Source organism: Lynx canadensis, chromosome A3 (assembly GCF_007474595.2).
Source record: "Lynx canadensis isolate LIC74 chromosome A3, mLynCan4.pri.v2, whole genome shotgun sequence".
Classification (NCBI taxonomy): domain Eukaryota; kingdom Metazoa; phylum Chordata; class Mammalia; order Carnivora; family Felidae; genus Lynx; species Lynx canadensis.
This window is the reverse complement of record NC_044305.1, coordinates 54,589,249-54,609,172: the sequence shown is the minus strand read 5'-3', so window position 1 is coordinate 54,609,172 and position 19,924 is coordinate 54,589,249. Positions and strand designations below refer to the sequence as shown.

At 50.5% G+C, this 19,924-nt stretch overlaps 1 protein-coding gene across 1 annotated transcript in view; it reads right to left on the bottom strand.

Annotated features, from left to right (window-relative positions):
* Positions 1 to 3,589: 3,589 nt before the first annotated feature.
* The window catches only part of TGFBRAP1 (transforming growth factor beta receptor associated protein 1), a 61,989-nt gene continuing 45,654 nt past the window's right edge, over positions 3,590 to 19,924 (bottom strand). The window contains exons 6-12 of the mRNA XM_030310308.1: positions 18,487 to 18,828; positions 16,707 to 16,764; positions 14,725 to 14,868; positions 12,652 to 12,795; positions 11,662 to 11,821; positions 7,902 to 8,335; positions 3,590 to 6,242 (exon numbers count right to left, since the gene is read on the bottom strand). Coding sequence (XP_030166168.1) covers positions 6,066 to 6,242; positions 7,902 to 8,335; positions 11,662 to 11,821; positions 12,652 to 12,795; positions 14,725 to 14,868; positions 16,707 to 16,764; positions 18,487 to 18,828 — 1,459 coding nt within the window. The 3' untranslated portion in view covers positions 3,590 to 6,065. The remainder of the gene's footprint in view (positions 6,243 to 7,901; positions 8,336 to 11,661; positions 11,822 to 12,651; positions 12,796 to 14,724; positions 14,869 to 16,706; positions 16,765 to 18,486; positions 18,829 to 19,924) is intronic.

The window sequence follows — 19,924 nt, the reverse complement described above, 5'->3', positions numbered from 1 at the left end:
TTACGCAGATTCTTGCAGGTGAACAGTGTCACCTCACGCTGGGGAAAGCTGTGTCGTTCCTTGTTGACCAAGATCTGTGTTGATTCTGAACCCGTTTTCAAAGGACCCCACATGTGGCCATTTGTGAGCTGTTTGTGGGTCTCTTTGAACCCAATGGAAGAGATCAGGACAATAAGTGGGTGACTTTTAGATGATTGGTACAGGGTTGTATCTTACATGTGGATAAGAATGTATAAAATTGTTATTTTATATAGCAATTCTAATTTTATATAAAATACATATCACCAAATGGTCTATGTACGCACACTTCGTACAACTAAATATACGACTTAAAAGCCATTAAGCTGAGGATTATTCAGCCTTAAAAAGGAAGGAAACTGTGACACATGCTACATGGGGGAATTTTGAGGACATTATGCGAAGTGCAATAAACCAGCCACAAAAGGACAAATACTGTGATTCCACTTACACGAGGTCCCTGGTTGTCCAATTCACAGAAACAGGAAGTAGAATGGTGGTTCCCAGGGAGGGGGAGGGAGGACGGGGAGTTAGCGTTTAATGGAGACCGAGTTTCAGTCTAGGAAGAGCAAAGAGTTGTAGAGATGGATGGTGAGTGCATCGTGAATGTATTTAATGCCACTGAATGGGTACACTGAAACATAATCGGTTAACGCTATGTTATGTGAATTTTATAACTAAAAATTCCAGGAGGGGTGCCTGGGTGGCTCAGTTGGTTGAGCAGCTGACTCTTGCTTTCAGCTGAGATCATGATCTTAGGGTCATGGGATCGAGCCCCGTGGTGGGCTCCGCAGTGAGCATGGAGCCTGCTTAAGATTCTCTCTCTGCCCCTCTCCCCTGCTCTCACTCTCTCTCTAAAAAAAAAAAAAAATTTTTTTTAATTTAAAAAAAGAAACGCAAAAATGACAAGAAGACTAGCACATGGAAAATGTATTTACATACAGCCATTTTAGTAATATGGTAACCTTTTTTTTTTAATAGAAAATTGAGTTTGACTATCACATTAAAAAAGTGAATAGATTCTTATAAATTAAATGAAAGCAAAAAAAAAAATCAAATGCCTTTAGACGTGTATAGCAACTGGGGAAAAGCTAACTCTAAAAAAGCAAAAGTTTAGCATTCTGGTTTATTTATAAGCTTAAGTCAACAGTTGACCGTAAATGAGCGGTGCATTGAAAACCACTTGAGGAACGGATGTGGGGGTTGATACCACGTTGATGGCAGAGGTGGGGGGGGGGGCGGGCAGTTGCGTGTGTGGGTGGAAGAGGCAGAGGCCAGGAGGAGTCAGTCAAACGGGCACCACCCGTGCCATGGGCTGCGTCGTCACTGCTCACGTGCCTGTTGAGATGAAGTTAGGGACCTGCCTCCCCGCCTTAGTTGGGGACACCACTGAAAAGCGGGTCAAGTGAGACAAATGGAAAACGCTCGCTAGAGGAAGAGAACTGTTAACGGTGAACAGCCTGTGTTAACGGCACAGCCTGAGACCCCACAGCCTCTGGGGCAGCTCAAAGGCTGGACCGTACCTGCTCCGCTGCCGATTTCCCGAAGGGTCCTCGGATGCCACCCAGCTCCAACTCCAGTCTACCGATGACACCATCACAGTCTAGGGGATGTGACTGGCCCAGGACCACAGCTGAGTGTCGGAGCCTGACGAGACCCAGGCTCCCCTGCGTCCAGTGGTGACATTTTCCTTCGGAACCACACCTGGCCTGTTGACTTGTATATGCTGCTTTCTAGCCCCAGCTTGCCACACGTCTCATTTAGCTAATTTACGGCTCCGGACTGCAGACTGAATTATAGCTATTTGTTTCCCTTCCCTGGCTGCAGTGCAAGTTAACGAAAAGCAGGCTTCATTAATTCCTGTGCTTATCACCGAACAAGGTATTAACAAGCGTTTAGATGATGCTCCAGCCATTTAGTGTTTTTGAGAAGGTGAAAGGGCCTCTGGTCCATATGGTCTAGCTTCTCGTACATTTTCCTTTCAGACGCTGAGGCTGACAGACCTGCCAGGAGCAAATGGGGGTGGTAGTTGGTATTTAATTAATCTAACACGAGTCACAGCCCATTTCACAAAGTCAGGCGCCAGTCTTTGCCTCTACCAACAGTCACATTTAGGACATCAACTCACGCTTTCTCTCTCAGCCACTTGGCCTTGCGATGTTCTTGTAGGCAGTGGGAACCTACCACTTCTCCCTTTCCAGGCAGGTTTGTAAGCCTAAGCATGCTCCCCTCTACTCTTTAATACGCTGAGCCACAGGATACCAATAACACAGAAATAAGAAAAGGATCTTAAACTTGCTGCTTTATGACTTTCTGAAAGCAGTGACATCACTGTGTGAATACTACAGTCAAGGCTGGCCAGGTTGCGGGTTCTCGTGGCTTGAGAAGCACCAGGCGGGGATCTCTGCCGGCAGAGACTTGAACTCTAGCTGGCTGGACTTGTCCTCCCAAGAAAATCATCCCACCAACCTGTGCCTCAGTGTCTTCAGCCTGAGATGCGGATGATTTGACACCTCACCTCTACTGTCACCCACACGTACTTGGAATTTACCAGCCGGAATGGCATGCGGTACAGGGTTAGAGCACTCAGGGACGATCAGCTGTGTTAACACAGCCTCTCCTCAGGGCTCACACAGCACCTATAATGAAAAAAGGAAACACGGCAGGGGCGTCTACGTGGCTTAGTTAAGCGTCTGACTCTTGATTTGAACTCAGGTCATGATATCGCGGTTGTGGGATCAAGCCTAGTGTTAAGCCCTGCGCTGAGTGTGGAGCCTGCTTGGGATTCTCTCTCTGCCCCTCCCCTGCTTGTGCTCTCTCTCTCAAAATAAGTAAATAAACATTAAAGAAAAAAAAAAGAAATATGGGAATATGCTGTGAAATTCATTTGACAGGGTTTCTCGAAGACTTGCTATGAACAAGGATGAAGTAAAATTTTAAAGGTGAGACGAACAAAAAAGTTCTACTCCTTGAATATGTTCAGAGTTAGAAATCCACCGGCAACAGGTCTACTTAAAGGGCATTTGGCTGAAAGGTGAAGTATGTGGGAAGTTGCCAGAAGTCTCCTTGGCTAAATTCCTCAGGGTATGATTGATCTAAAGGTAACAGATGTCAAGGAGCACCTTGAGAATATGCAGGAGATAAATACAGAAGAGGACCATTTAAAACTCAGTAAAGTGGTAACAGGGCACCTGGGTGGCTCAGTCAGTTAAGCGACTGACTTTGGGTCAGCTCATGATCTTGCGGTTTGTGGGTTCGAGCCCCGCTTGGGGCTTTGTGGTGACAGTGGGGAGCCTGCTTGGCATTCTCTCTCCCTCTGTCTCTGCTCCACCCTCATGCACTCTCTCTCTCTCAAAATAAATACACTTAAAAAACATTTCAAAAATTATAAAATTTAGTCACGTGATAACAAAGAATTTCAGAGGTGGCCAATGTAAGTCCTCTGCAGGTGCAGGTAGGAGCCACGAGGTACGGATGAGTAAGTTCCGGAACTCCTTGGACTAGGTATTGCACCAAGTGGAAAGCACCACTTCACCGAGATAATTTTTATTAAAAAAAAAAAAAAATTACAGAAAGAACAAAGAATTAAAAGAATTTTAATAAAATCAACAAGTTTACATTTGTACATCTTGTGTATTTGGGACCCGACCAGGGGTGAAGGATAAAGTTGCAAGGACAAAAGTTTCTGTAGGAGAGCAAGCGAAAAGCAAGGGCTACCCTCGTTGTGCGACGGGCATGGGTTTGATGGTGTGACCCCACGGCCTCCTGAGCTGCTCTGCACTCACCAAGGTCATGGGCAGGAGGCATCCTGCTCTGAGCTCAGGCCCAATGCTCCACACCCTACAGGACACGCCCATATGAACACCTGTGGGGCAACAGCAGAGAAACAGTTCATAAAATCTAACAGTATTGCCCCTCGAATATTAATGCCAACTGGGTTCGGCTCATGCTGTTTTAACTAGAATGGTTACACGGAACCTAATGAGGGGAGAAAAGGGCTGAGCAATGTTCTAATTGTTCCACTCAATGGCACAGTCACAAAACAGCAGGCCTTTAGAGAGAACTATGTCTTTTAAAAATCTGATTTGCAAAAAAGGGCCCGTGGACGTCAGAGAAAGAGGAGAACGAGGTACGGTTCTGAACACAGGAGGCCACTCAGCTTTAATCCCCGTCATTCTAAAGGATGAGAAACGTTTCAAAAAAAACCGACCAGTGTTCGGAGAGAGCGGAGACTAGTGTCCCCAAGTTAGGAATGAGCAATCACAAGGTGCTCTCAAGATTTTACCCACGTCGTGTCCAGCGAAACAGCGCTTTTGGAAGCGTGACACGGTACGTGCTAGGGGCTTGTTCTTGGAGGAATAAACACGAGCTCGTGAGTTGTAACCATAACGTGCACAGTAATATGACCATCCCGGAACAGTCATCCACAGGGTCAAGCTGTCAAACTCGTGACCGGACTTGGGCTTCATCCCCACGTACGCAGTGTGCGGCTGAGTTGCAAGAGTTTCTTCATTTATTCTTTAGACGGAGACACAGGAAGAACGCGGAGGCGCCTTTGCTTTCTTGGGCCACTCGGAATCACAGAAGGACAAAGAATACTGACCATTATTAGTACAGGAGAGCACTGTTCAGACAACAGACAAGGAGCGCTTCACCCCCGCTGTGAGGCCCAGGCCGACGGAGAGAGGCTCTGTTCCAGGGTCCTCTCCTGTGACACACGAGCTAATGCTTATTTCTCTAACGCTACAGCAGGGGGTACAAGTGTCTAGTGTTAGTTCTTAATAGAATCATTAATCCCAACGATGAAATTCAAAACAGGGCAGCGAAGGAGGGACGGCTTCGGCTCCTCCACGACGTTAGGCGGAGACACAAAATGACTCAGTCTGTGGTGAACAAGAGGGACTCCTCCTGTGAGTTCAGGAAACCTCAGAGCAGGCGTGTAAAGTGCTGGGAGGTAAGGCAGCCTGACTGGACTTCCTCATCGGGGTGTGCAGAAGCACCCGGCAGGAAAGATGACCGACATCTCGGTCACGGGCGAAGGCAGCTGTCACCGCTGCCCGTCCTGCTGAGGGTGTGAGGTTAAAACCGGCCTCTCCTGAAATTCTGCTCGGCTTGTGCTCGCAACGTTTCCCTTTTAATTTCCCGAGTGTTCAGTAGGAGGTACATTTTAACAAGGAAAAAAAAAAAAATGTCCCTAACGGATATGACGGATGAATTTCTAAACAAGAGAAAAACTGCAGAGATGACAGAACTTCAAATAAAACTTTTTAGTCAAACATGTCAATTGCGGAGTTTCAAATTGGCAGGTGTTGTGACAGTACAGGGACCGAAACCTGGGCCCTCACCTGCCACAGGTCTCCCGTCCACTGTCCTCTTACAGATGGGGCGAGCGGCTTCTCTCTTGGGGCTACACCGTTTTCCGACAGGTCCTCACTGGCGAGGCAGCCAGAAGCGTACAAATTCCCCCGAAAGGGGGTGCTCGGGTAAACAAGGCAGACTCCTTTAGGGGTTGAGAGTCACACGGGAAGTAGAAAGAACAAAAAGATTTCCCCAAGGTCAGCTAAGGGCAAAGGCGGAGCCCACGAGGTAATCCTGGAAACAGACAGCCCCCCTCCCCCCCAACCCCTGCTCGCAACCGTGCGGCTCCTCACCCTGCCGAGCGAGCTATTCATCCCTGTGCCACCCTGGAGCATGTTCCCAGTGCAAATGCACATCTGGAGACTAGGGCACCAGAGTGGGGGAATCCAGGATGTCCACACTGCAGAGAGAAGGCTCATTTTTCTCTCAAAGTAGGCATTCGTTTTGGATTACAAAGTACCGGGACGGGCGAACCCTAACATGTCTCTATTTGTGGGATTTTTCCATTTACATTCAATGTAGAGTGGTCAGCAGTGAAGAGCCCCTGTTTCACGTTGACCAACGTCTCCCCAGCACCCAGATGTCACCCCTTCGTCCTGGCTGGCACAAGTGCAGCGGCTTCTGCTCTCCGCACCCAGCAGGCTTGGTAAAGAGCTCAGGGTCCTTCTCACGCCCTCGGGTGGGCCTCCTCAAGTCCGTGCGCCAGGGCCGGGGGGGCTGGGGTTCGTGTGTCTGCCGGCAGCACAGTGGGTGTGGACGAGACCACCATTTGGATACCTAACAAACACGGGCTCACGAAAGGGATTTTGGCACATCTGGCAGAGCTTTTTGTCCGAAAGCTGAACTGAGCTTCCTTTCAACTTCATCTGCAAAAAAAAGACCGAGGACACCATCAGCTAGAGTTATACCAGTTTTTCAGAGTGGACGTGCATTACCCCATGGATGATTGTTACTCATGAGGACTGCTTTAACGTCCATTTCTTTGAACAGAATATTAGAGGAGGGGCACCTGGGTGGCTCAGTCGGTTAAGCATCTGACTTCGGCTCAGATCACGATCTCACAGTTTGTGAGTTTGAGCCCCATATCGGGGCTCGGTGCTGGCAGTGCAAAGCCCGCTTTAGATCCTCTGCCACCTGCCTCAGAAATCATAAACATTAAAAAAAAAAAAACCACCAGAATATTAGAGGTGAAAATAAACAAAAACGTCCCTAGGAACCGGAGAGATAAAAAAAAAAATGCTACAAAACTGCTTTCTTATTTTATGAAAGTAACTGCTGCTCGCCGGCCACGGGCATTTCTAAACAGGCCCTCTCTCAAACGTTCTCTGAGCTCTGTGTTTGAGCCAACGCCTGTTGGAAAGTCATGTCATGTTAGAGCTGAATAAAGCTGTGTAAATCATCCAATTCCTTGGCCCTCTCATTTGCAAACAGGGAATGTAAGGCACAAATAAGGGACTCCATCAAAGCCATATGGTTCATTCATGGCACATTCCTGCCTGGTCCTAGAAAACATAATTTCATTTGTTTAAAGGCAGCGAACAAAACCGGGCTGTAACCCCCGCAGTTCTGCGAGGTAAAAAGCCTTTTTGCACCATTCACTGGTGTCAACCCAGGCAACTCTGCCTACCGGCAGGACCAATTACCAATTCAGTGAATTCACCCTGTACTCATTAGTTTCATCAGTCACTCAACAAACACTTATTAAACACTTTTGAGATGCCAGGCTTGGCTCTAGGGATACTGAGATACACAGATGAAGTTCTGTGCCCTCAAAGAATCCAGAGTCTAATGGTGAAGGGAGACAATTATGAATGCATGCCACAATGTGCGGTGGGCGAAGGAGGGGAGTTATCTGCTTGAAGGGATATGAAGGTTTCACAAAGGAAAAAATACCGAGGCTGGGTTTTGAGTAGGCGTTCACCAGGCATAAAAGGAAAGGTTAGGACCATCTCAGGGGGCACCGCAGGTAGGAAGCCTGTATGTGTGAAGCAACCTATCACATCTGGGAGATTCCACACGTCCTGGGAAGCAGCAATAGACGGAAAGGGCCAGACCAAAGGAGAGGAGATGGAACCCTCCAGGCCTCAACTCCTCTACTGGGGAGTCACGAAGGCTTCCACGGGGGAGGAACACATCGGGTTCCTGCTCTGGAAAGATCCCCCTGCCGGCTGCATAGAGTGTGGGTCTCACAAGAGAGAAGTCTCCAGAAAGGGATATAAACTGGGGACTGTCGGGGACGGAACGTTTGTATCCCCCTCTCCCAGCCCCTTCCTATGCAGAAGTTCTAATTTTCAATGTGACGTACTGGGGGCCTTTGGGAGGTGACAGAGGTTGGGTGAGGTCATGAGGGTGGGGCTCCCGGGACGGGATTCGGGCCGTGACAGGAAGATGTGTCCTGCTGGTGGGAATGCAAACTCTTGCAGCCGCTCTGGAAAACGGTATGGAGCTTCCTCAAGAGTGCAAAAACAATTCCCACACGGTCCGCTATTCCACTTGTGGGCGTTTCTCTGAAGCCCGGCTCTCACCTTGTCGTACTTGTAGATCAGGTTTTCGGACTTGGCCAGGCCGAGGGCCACCTGAGTGGTCCTCCGGGCGTGCACGCTGTCCCTGACGGCCCCGGTCAGGAATGGGCGCAGGAGCTGCACTGACCAGGTGCCCGGCAGCAGCTGCAGGACGTGGGCGGCGTCGAACTCGGCCGCGTGGTGATTCAGGAGGTCCGTGGCGGCCACGGCCAGCTCGGGCACGGAGGGGCCGGGCTGGAGATACATGGCCAGCAGCGTGTGGAAGAGACGCTGCCGGTACGGCGGGTCTCTGCCCTCGGAGCGCCACAGGCAGTAGTCCTCAGCCGCCGAGAAGTCCTGCAGCTCGTGCACCAGGATGCGCAGGGCCTCCTCGTGCTCCTCCAGCTTGCCGTGCAGGATGGCGCTCTCCATGGGGAGGCCGGCGCCCCGGACTCTATCTGTGCGGCAGCAGCCAGCGGTTAGAGCCAGCCCCGGCTTGCCCCCAACCCCCGGGTGCTCTCAGCCTAAGAAGGGGTAAACGGGAGCCGGCCACCTAGACGGTTCACACGGGGCCTGCCTGTACCTCCGTGCTGCAGATCTGGCGTCCCCGAAGGGGAGGCCGGACCCTACTTATAGGTAGAGCCTAACGGCAGAATACGTTATTTTTCATAATGCTTAGCGGCTGAAGGAAACAAATGACCTGTCATCTCAGCGGGCCCTGGTCAAACGGGAGTATCACGGCTTCAGGCTTCTAATTAATCCAGCACTGTTCCCATTTTCCCAGTACGGGATCTTCGACCACAGTGGAAAGGCACTACGCTGACTTACGTTCCGTCAAGAACCCCGCCCTGCCAAAAACGTGTGGCGAGCCCCTTTCTTCCAACTGAAAATACAGTTCACAGAAAGGAGTATGGGTCCCTCTTGTTAACCATCCATATCGACACTACTCTAAAGCTGTTGTGTCTCCTGCAATTTAAGGTGCCAGGCTATGAGCAACACGACACCACCACAGAAAGTTCTGACCGAGGCCCTGCCCGCAGCGGGCTGTGTCTCACTGGTAGAGGCCCCTTGTTTTCCGCTCCCTCGGCAACCAAGGAAGGTAACGTCAGATCTCTTCCTGCTGTAGAAGGATATTCGAGGGACAGCTCCTATTTCAGAGGCCAACATTAATACTGGAATTCTGGGCATTCGGACTTAGGAGCGTGGCCACACTCTGGCCTGAGGCACACAGGCACACGGCAGACACTTGTAGCAAACGGCTGGTTCCACAACATATGTCACCTACAGCACTAAACACAGAAGCTGCAACATGTATCCTTGTCATCCTCACAAGGAAAGGTCACCAAATAATTGCTAAGTGGCAACCACATGTAAGGCACGGGAGAGGCGCAGATTGGTTGAGAAAAGACCACGGCAGTGACTGCACTTTCCACATCTATCATCCCGTTTGTATTTGATTCTCGGCCACCCCGGGCGGGCAGGCTGCACAAGAAATGCTACTACAACGTGCCCAGGCTGACGCCGCCGAAGTCACCCAACGAGGGCAAAGAGTGAGTCTCTCAGCTTCCAGTGTTCTTCCACAGTGCCCTGGCGGACACCCCCTTTCCTGCAAGCTCCCCACAGTCTTATCTGCAAGCCCTGACTTATCTCTGTGACTGCTCAAACAGCGCCTTCTCCGTGCTCCCTCCCCTCCACCCCACTCAGAGCTGCTATCGGCCGCGATGTGCATGCTCATTAAACTGAAGGCCGGGGGCGCCTGGGTGGCGCAGTCGGTTAAGCGTCCGACTTCAGCCAGGTCACGATCTCGCGGTCCGTGAGTTCGAGCCCCGCGTCGGGCTCTGGGCTGATGGCTCAGAGCCTGGAGCCTGTTTCCGATTCTGTGTCTCCCTCTCTCTCTGCCCCTCCCCCGTTCATGCTCTGTCTCTCTCTGTCCCAAAAATAAATAAACGTTGGAAAAAAAAATTTTTTTTTAAATAAATAAATAAATAAACTGAAGGCCAGAACCGAGTGACATCCACCTTTATATCCTCGGTGCAGCGTCTGATACTCTACACATGCTCACAAACGTTAGCTGACCGAGAACCTGATCAACAAACCCATGACTAGCGTGAGATTTGCACGAAGAGACTTGTAAAGCACGAAGCATGACGGAAGTCAGGGGTGACAGTAAAACTGTTTAACAACCATACAGCATGGGCACCGCCCAAAAAGCATGGACAGCGGCCGTGAGGGACCAGGGTGGCTGGCGAGCATCACGGCTGAAGGTCAGCCCCGGTGCAAACACAGGCCACAACGAGTTTCTGTGGTTCATGGGAGGTGGCAACCACCCCAGTCCACGCTCTGGACCTACTGTCCATGAGCTGTGTGACCTGAGGCAAGTTGGGTAACTTCTCTAAGCTTTGACACCCCTGTAAAAACAATAGTAAAACTAATTTTTAACAATAGGACTTATTTCAGAGGGTCGTTGTGGAGAGCGTCCTAACACACACTAAGCATTGTGACCTGTGCCTGGTGTATACAGTCAGTCCTCATTATTCAGATTCCGTATTCGTGAATTTGCCTACTCACCAAAATTTATCTGTAACCCCAAAGTCAACAGTTGTGGTGCTTCTACACTCATTTGCGGACATGCACAGGGCGGCACAAAATTCGAGCCACCTGACACGCATATTCCCAGCCGAGGGCCCATAAGGTAATGCTCTGCCTTACTGTTGAAGCCCTCATTCAGTAAACGGTCCTCTCCATGGTGTATGCAGTGCCACGATTTTTGCGTTTTTGTGCTTTTTGTTGGTAATTTTGCCATTTAGAATGGGCCCCAAGCACAGTGCCCAAGTGGGGCCCACCGTTTCCAAGCACAGGAGGGCTGTGACGTGCCTTCCAGAGAAAATGTGTGTATTCAATGAGCTTCGTTCAAGCCTGAGCTAGAGTTCTGTTGGCCTTGAGTTCAATGTTAATGAATCAACAATACCTATTAAATGAGGTGTCTTTAAACAGAAGCACTCATAAAACAAGGTTATGTACTGATCAGTTGACAAAAATGTGAGCAGAGGTTTGCAGGAAGCTGACCCTGTATTTCCTGGATAGCACTGTTCAGGGTTCAGTAATTTAATGTCTGTGGAGACTTTATAGAACATAACTACAGCGAATAATGAGAATCAACTGTAGTTATGGTCAAAAAACACTGCACATTTAAGGAGAAATACATTACTAATCCCAGTAAGGACCAATCTGAAAACTCTACTATGTCAAGCACATCGAGAATCTAGTTCATTCTACCAGGTGCAAGCACTATGCTGCTTTGTGGCACTTTACGCAACACAAAAACCGTGGGCTCTGCACCCCAAGGAAATGAAAACCGGGCTCCCATCCGAGACACCTGTGGCTCAGCGCGCACGGTTTGGAGCCTCGAGAGATCTGAGTGGGCTGCTGGGGGCGGTGCTAGCTGGCACAGCCTCGCCCAAACGCTGGTGCCATCAGAAGGAACTGAGAATCAAGCGGGCCGAAGAGGAATAAGGCAGTCTAGTGAAGGTAGGCTCGACAGGTAAGCGGCCTTCCAACCCCCGCCCCTCCCCGCCACCGGCAGCTTTGTGTCCCTGGCTAAAGGGCCAACGTCCCTTTCTAGAAGGTGGAGGCCTGAGAGGCTTCGCCCCACCCTCCAAGACGGCTGACTTTGCCAGAAGAGGCCCGAGGAATCGCCCCATCAAAACGAGGAGCCATGGCACAGCCTTCATCCGCGCCTGCCAAGGTGAGCAGGTCAAGGAGAGGCTGGCGGGATGCTGCTCACCTATCAGGAAGTGGACTCGGTACAAGTCAGACTTCTGGAGCAGGTGTCGCAGCTTCGCCTGAGTCTCCGTCGCTTCCGCACCCTTGCTGTTGGCGCCGGGCCTCTGCTGCAGCACCTCGTCCAGGTAGAGGAGCGCCAGGTGTGTGTGGTACTCTTCCTTCTGCGGGAGATGACGGCGTTGGCAGGCGGGAAGCCGGAGCGCTCCCAGCCAGCGGGCGCTCCCGACACCAGGCCTGCGCCCAGGCGAGCCGGGGCAGGGGCTCGAGGGCACTGAACGGGACATATTTGTTGGATCGGAAACATCTCAGAAACCGCCAATACGGGGAAGGCAGACTTAAACTCTGCGAGCAAAATATAAAAGGGTCACTTCTCATCTGAGAAGGGCCACGGGATTTAGGCATTTCCCAAAAAGGTACGGCTCCTCTCATTTCCCTTGAGGATAGTAACAAAGAAGGAGACAAGGGGCGCCTGGGTGGCACAGTCGGTTAAGCGTCCGACTTCAGCCAGGTCACGATCTCGCGCTCCGTGAGTTCGAGCCCCGCGTCAGGCTCTGGGCTGATGGCTCAGAGCCTGGAGCCTGTTTCCGATTCTGTGTCTCCCTCTCTCTCTGCCCCTCCCCCGTTCATGCTCTGTCTCTCTCTGTCCCAAAAATAAATAAACGTTGAAAAAAAAAAAAATTTAAAAAAAAAAAAAAAAAAAGAAGGAGACAAAAAATAGGAGCTGGATGGATACAAGATGGAGGGCAGAGAAAAGGCGACATGCCTCTCCTTCATTAGCCTCCGGGCCTCTAGACCATCCACGAGCACGGACTGAGCATCCTCCGGGGAGCCGGGCGTTTAAACCATTACGTTAGAACACAGAAAACATCTACATTTAAGGTATTACATTAGAACCATCTGCCAACACGCTTTCCGGTCAAATTCTCTCTCTTAAGTTACTACTAGGACATGGCAGCCCTGCTCGTGGTAGTCCAAGTTCAAAAGCGCTCACCTGCAGTCTCCTGTCTATGACCAGATGTTCCAGATACTTAACAAGGGCTTTAGGGTATTTCTTAAGGCAAGTGATAATGCTGTCGGGATTAAAACTGTTCTGCTGTTCATCCAAAGGTCTCCTGGTGAAAACCTGAACTCCAACCTGAAAGGAGAATAGTAATTTAGCTATTTCCTTCTCCGGATGCCATCTTATGTTTATTCTAATCGATGGACATTTATGTCTGGGGAAAATTGTCAAAAACACGGAGATACAGCAAAACAGTATGGGGTGGGGCACTGGCAAAGACCAAAGAGCATGGCACAAAGACGGGAAACCTCATATACCTCATCGGAATTTCTCCTAAAAGGGTCAGAAATTAGGGGCGCCTGGGTGGCTCCGTCGTTTGAACGTCCGACTTCAGCTCAGGTCATGATCTCACAGTTCGTGAGTTTGAGCCCCGCATTGGGCTCTGTGCTGACAGCTCGGAGCCTTGGAGCTGCTTCAGATCCTGTGTCTCCCTCTCTCTGCCCTACCCTACTTGCGCTCTGTCTCCCTCTCTCAAAAAAATAGATAAACATAAAAAAAAAATTTAAAGGCGAGAAATTAAAGAATGAAACATTAATTAACCGGAGAGGCACCAACTCTGTAATATTAAGGCGATCTGCAGACAAGGATGGTCACTTGCTGGCCAGTAAGTGAAAGAACAAATACAGTACTGAACGTTCAGTAAACTCAGTTCTCTGCACACAGGGATCCACTATGTGGATCATCTGTGTAGATCCAAGGCCCGTCCCTGAGCAAGTTTCCAGACGGCCTTCCTGTGCCTGTTGAATGGAGCTCCCTGTGGCAATTCCATCTTCAACAGAAACGCTAATGGGTCAGGTAGGCAAGTAAAGGCATGCTGTACTTCTCCTGGGCATTCTATCACACACATGTGCGCACACACACACACGAGAAATACAGCACTGCTCTCCTGAGTGTGAAGTGAGTTCTATAAGCCTGGATTTGTGTCTGTGCTGTACCAACTATTCGACCTTGGGGAAGTTTCTAGAGCTGAGCTTTGCTCTCCTCGTAATTCCCCCCTGTGGCGTTGTTGTGGCCTTTGAAAGAAATGATACAGGTCGAGTGGCTGGCTCATCACCAGGCACACAGAATCCTGGGAATGACATGCTGATACCATCTATTAGCACTGGGAGGAGCCCAAAGCCTTCAACCGTTTTGGATCCATGTTGCAGGTGTGCCTGAGTGTGTCAGGGTATGTTGTAGGTGTGTGTGCACAGAGGCCAAGTAAAGATGGAGTTAAAAGCACGTGAAGCCCATGGGCTCAGACCTCCCAGTTCAGAGAGTACCATGGAGAACATACCCCAGCTCGGATTTTTCAAAGGCAGATGTGACATGCAGAAAACTCTACGTTTAAGACGAAGGTCCCGAGTCAGGAAGCTAAGTTTCTCTCCTCCAAGGGGAACCAAGGAAATGTGTGTTTTTAACGGTGACGGCTGAGATGCTATCTCTTTTCCAGCCCTCCAGCGGCTTCACAGAGGAGTCCTGAGCTTATGCGCTACTCCCCCCACACCCTGCAGCCAGCAGGAGTTTCCTCGGGGTGCTTCCTCACTGCTGCCCTTCCTCAGCCTCCAAGATGGCAAGTCCTGAGCAGGGCTCCCTCCTACCTCCAGAGCCACGATTGCCACGCCAGGGGGTGCGGCACAGAGACAGGACAAGGGTCTGCCCGGTGTGGCCCAGGCGGGGTACCACGCCCTGCAAGGCGACCATCTGATCCTGCGCCAGCCCACAGAAATCAGAAGGGTCGCACTTGGTCAGGCATGGGGGTTCACACACACGTTTTTCAGAAGATGCGAAGGAACCCCGGCCACGCTTTCTGCTTTTCTACAGAAGGGGTCTGCCCCACACTGATGTGCGGAACAGTGTATCTCAGAAGTGCTGAAATGCAGAACTTCCTAAGACTGGGCATTCCAAAGGCTCAAGATGAGCCATTAGAAGGGGAGGAACAACGTGGACGGTTGTTGTTAAAAGCAATCATTTAAAATCACTCCCCCCACCCCCACCCCCCCAATGCATTTATGAAGCACAAACCTCCTCACTTTTCTGCAGGACCCAATCAGCGTACTTCCACACGAGTTCCTGGTCTAAGCTATAGGTAAGGAAATCAACGACATATTCGTATAGGTCTGAGCGAGTGGAGTCGTGAATGTCCCCGTTCACAATGTTCACCCATAACTGGAAAGGAGTAAAGAACAAAAAGAAACGGAAGGTTACATACCTTTCAGAATTACCTACGGAAGGGCACACGTTTACTTATTTGGCCTTTTGATCCTTTAAAGTAGTAGGACAAATTTTAAACTTTGAAGGCCTACACGAATTTTAAGCTTTTCAGAGGAATAAAGCAATATAGTAGACGGGGTCCAGGACATCAAGAAAATAAAGCACCAAATTATTTTTCTTTCCTTTCTAATGAGATCACAGTAATACGAATAGTAAACACAACAGGTGGAAAGACGTAGATGTATTAAAAACGTTTCTTCATGAGATAAAACGATCACTGACAGCATCTTGATGCAGACGAAACCTACCTGCCTCCATCGGCGGGGCTGTTTCCACCTTCCCCACCACAGGGATCCTGGACTTTGACGTCCTTTGTGGACCAGGAGGGTCAGACACTGTGCTTTCAAAAATACTGGTGATTCTGTCCCCTAGTGCTCTGTCTTGTGCACAGGGGCTCATGACAGCTGCTAATAATAAAAGTCCCTTGCTATTTCATCCAGAAACTTCCCCGCTGTGTAAACCAAAGCTTACTTTCGGAAACCCGGGATGAGGCTGCATCACAAGGGAGTGGAAGAGATGACGGAGGCCCCTCAGCCTGTACCGCATCGCCTGTACCTCACCCACCTGCCCAGTGTGCCGTACTTCAGGACCACACCACCCACAAGAGGCCCAAGAAGCAGGGCTGCTGGTGTAGACTGTACTTCTGATATTAGCATATGAACCTTTCTTATGGTCCCAGTTTCTTCCACACTGTATTCCTCAAACCAAATAACCTAATCACACATACACGGAAACGTGTCATTTTCTTCACAGTAGAGTTCTGCCGTATATAAAGATTTATTTCGTATCACTTGGATTTTGCAAACCCCACTCTATAGCCCCGCTGTTATTATTAGACTGCCATCAAGCTATAATTCTTACAGCCATGTGTTTTACAATATAAAAATGTTATTCTTGACGCCCGAATCTACTCTTGGCCATTGGGTGTGTTGATAGAAACTTTTTTTTTTTTTTTTTTTTTTTAACCTCATCTGCCATCAGGTTAATGACAGTGATTGCATGTGTAGCTTTGCCAAAGTCATAGGGCTGACGTTAGCCTGGGGACTACTGCCAATGTTCTCGGCCACTCTCAAACCAACAGAAAAAGAATGATACCAGTGCATACCAAGTGACAGAAGGGGAGAAGGTCTCCTGACAGTGTGAGATGACGTTTGTCACAAGGCGTGAGAGGCGAGACGAGACAGAGGAGACTAGGGATTGATGCCTTTTTATCTCAGGTGCAGTATCCCTGCCAGGGCCACCTGGAATCGTGGTTCAAATCCCTGTTCTACCACGGAGCAAGGCTGTGACCCTGGGCCAGTGACTGGCCTTGATCAGCTTTAGTTCTGTCACAGGTGACATGGGGATAATGATTTACTCTCCCCACTGGCAACGGTTAGTGTCATTAACGGCGGAGGTTATAAATAAGCTGATATTCGCAGGCTTAGTTTTCGAATAAGGCAGTGGTGCCCCACGCCTTGTGGCTCAGTAAGAAGTCGTATTTTTAGTTCTTAAATTTTCAAAACTCAATCTTGAAAATGTCCTCGAAAGAGACGTAAAGACAAGGAAAAGAAAGCCCTTGGCTGACATTTGTCAAGGAGGTCACTTTCTAAAACAGTTGTTGTTCTTATTCTGTAAAAAGGGGTGTAGACCGGGCAAAAGCAGCCTCCGCCAACTTGGGAACCTCCTCCCCAGGTAACACGGAGCTAAATGACAGAGGTTTTTAAGTAATGCTGAAATGCTTTTGCACTAACCTGCACTGCCGCAGCGTCTTGGTTATTATAATGATAGAGCAGTCCAAGTGCAAAATACCTGAAAGGAGACACCGCGTTAAGTGCACCCTCTTCTGCCAGCGGCTGCGGGTGGCGCCCACCCAGCGACAGCCTCCCCGTGCCCCCCGACCCCCGCCCCTCGCCCCGGTCCCTCATATTCGTATTGAGTTCAACAACAAATTTCCAAGGACAAAAAGATCCTCATTTCTGTTTATTTACTTCGGGTGTGCAAACGTATGCCCCCTCAACTTCCAAAAAAGGATCATATTCAAGTCTAGCATAAGCTGAAAAATAAAACAATTAAGCTATGGAAAATCGTGTTTGGAATGGCTTCACAATTTCCTCAAACGTTAATACGATTCTGTATCTTTTCAGATAATCACCGTCAACCATCACAAGGTATTAAAAGAGTGGTCGGAAAGTGTGCCGTCTGAGCTATTATGGAAAGAAGGGGTAAGGAGTCTGAATACGAAAGACAGCAATACGGGCCAAGAGCACCCAGCCACTGTGGAGGACAGCAGGGCGGGGGGGTGAGCCCTGGGAGAGGGCACCCAGGGTTCTAGGCCCTGAGCTTTAATTCAGGTTTTATGACTTAGGGCCTCCATGGCCTTGAGCAGGTGGACTGTCTCCACCACCCATTTTCTCCCTCGTGAGTGGAAAAGACTAGCGATGGCACTGACACTGCCCGGGTGGTGAGCCATTCCAGCCTCCCGAGTTCCACTGGGGTGTCCTGCTCCCGGTCATCCCCCTCCCCAGCTGGGGACTGGAAGAAGCGAACACAGGGGGATGTTGGATTTCTTCCCTCCGAGAGCAAACTCGTAAGATAACGAACTATTCGCTGGTGCCCTCCTCTTTTCCTTAGCCTCTCAGGCAGTTACCCTGTCTGCTCCCTACCATTCCAAGTCACCACCACGAGGCATCAGTGTTATTTTCTCGTTCTGAAACAAAATAACGCCCTCCCATAGCGTGTTTGGGAAACTGAGGGAAAGTGCCAGGAGGAGCGAACACCCACGCTGAGACCGATCACAAGCCCCGAGTTGTCTCCGGCATTTGAACGGGATCCAGCACTGTAACCCCTGTGGTTTCCGTGGGATTTCGTCAGTACTTCTGCTACTTCGAATACACGACAGAAACCACAGATAAAGCATCTTACTGCTTGCAGGACTCTAGGGATCATCCAACACTTTTGAAGAAAGCCCTCCCACACCTGCCCAGAATGAAGACGACACAGGCCCTTCTTCCCACGTCAGTCACTACAATTAACCGCCCTTGTGCGTACGGCAAGGGGCGGCTGCCTACCATCTCGTGCTCATAATAAAAGCAGAGTTTTAAGCCATAAACTTTTACCAACAAGACCAAGTCCCCCTTTTTATTTATGCGGATGTCTATCTATCTGTGCAGTCCGGTCATCAATGACTCAAGTGTGCTGCTGATTTTACCAACACACACGTGGCGTCCTGCGTGGGTAAGTTCTATGTGGAACGCTATGGATATGAAGGCTAAGAATCACTTCCTTTACTAACTGGGCCTCTGACTGGCTGGGGTCAGCATCATTAAAGAACTGGTATGAGACCTAATGCCTTCCAAGACCCTTCCGGTTGGTCTGCAGACTGTGCCGGGGGGATCAACCCTGAGGGGCACTGGGCTGTCACCACGGTGTCACAGGGGTCACGTGACGAGTCTCCGCTTCCCAACAGCCTCCCTGTGGTGGCGGAAAGGCCAGCGGGCGGCCCCTGGCCACGTGTGGGGAGGGAACACTCACTTCTTGTGCTTCTCGAGCCAAGCAGCGCTGTCCGTCAGAAGACAGGAGTTCTCGGTGACCAGGAGGTCCAGCAGACTGTCGTGGTCGGCCTCTGCGTACAGCTTGAGCAAGGCCGTGTCGATGTCCTCTTTGTAGCCGTTTGCGACCTCTGTGCTGCGGACTTCGTTCAGGTAGCTCATGAGGAAGCGCTTACACTTGGCCATCTTCTCCTGGTCCCCCTGGGTCAGCTGGTTCAGGTCTGCATACTCGTGGAGAGGAGGGTGGGACCGTGTGAATGAGGAAGAGGTGGGCAACAGGAAGGGGTAGAGAGAGATCAGCTCCCGGACGTCAAGCTGGCCGCTTCTGCAATTACAGTGTCAAACTAAATGAAGCAAAAAGAGAGAGAGAGTACACATAGGCACACAAAACAACACGGGGAGGGGGGGGCGTGCACGCCCGCACACGTTAACGGGGAGCTGGATATGTGGGGGAGCACGTCAGAGCGAGCGTCCGGATGCGCGAGCCCAGCAGAGCACTGCCGAGGGGAGTGCCACCACGCGATTCCGACAGCAGAGAGGGGACCACGGCGAGAGACACACACGCCCCCCTCCAGTGCCGGCATGCAACATGAAGACACCCGAGGCGGTCCCAACACCAAGGGAGCGCCGGACTCCCTGGAAACCGAGGCCAAGAAAGGAACGTGAAGGGAACGCGTCACTGTCCGGTCAAAGGCGAAGTACAGTCCGATGTTTCTCTTGGCACAAACTATAACCAGGTGTGCTGCACGGTCCACGAAGAAGGGACTTTGCGAGAACATGACTTACAACATCCCCATCAGAGATCTTCTAACAGGAGCCGCGAGAGCATTTGTGAGGCCGCATCCGTGGTGACTCTCGACGGCCTCTCAGGGCATAAGATGAGGCTGCGGCTGCAATGGCCAGTGTGGTGTCCTACCCTCGGAAGGCCAGGGAGCCCATCTGGTGACATCCCACCTCAGCTTCACCACTGACCCTGTCCCCACCACGCCTGCTCATCTTGTCCACAACAAGCCAGCGGTGGCATTACCGAGCTGCGGGCCTCAACCTTGGCCCAGAAGCAGCCCTACCTGTGGGGCCCCTCTTGCAGAAACAGACGCAGGGCCGCCAGACATGAATGGGAACCTCAGGTAGGGCCCGGGGTCTACACTTTCTGCGATGTTCGCTGCGTCCGCCTTCCTTCAAGCTGAGTCTCCTCCTCCCCAACTTCCGGCCTCTGGCCCTCCTTTCTTCCACTCCTGCCCTCTCCCCACTTCCTGCGGTTCTGGGCCTCCCCAGGATGAACGTCAGACCTCTGAGCTCAGCATTCAGGGCCCTTCCTAGCTGCTCCCGATGACCTTACAGCTTTGGCTTCCACTGTCCCTCTCATGTTCCGAGGCTTCAACGCCACCTCATCACCTCTCTAGTTTACACACTTCATGCCT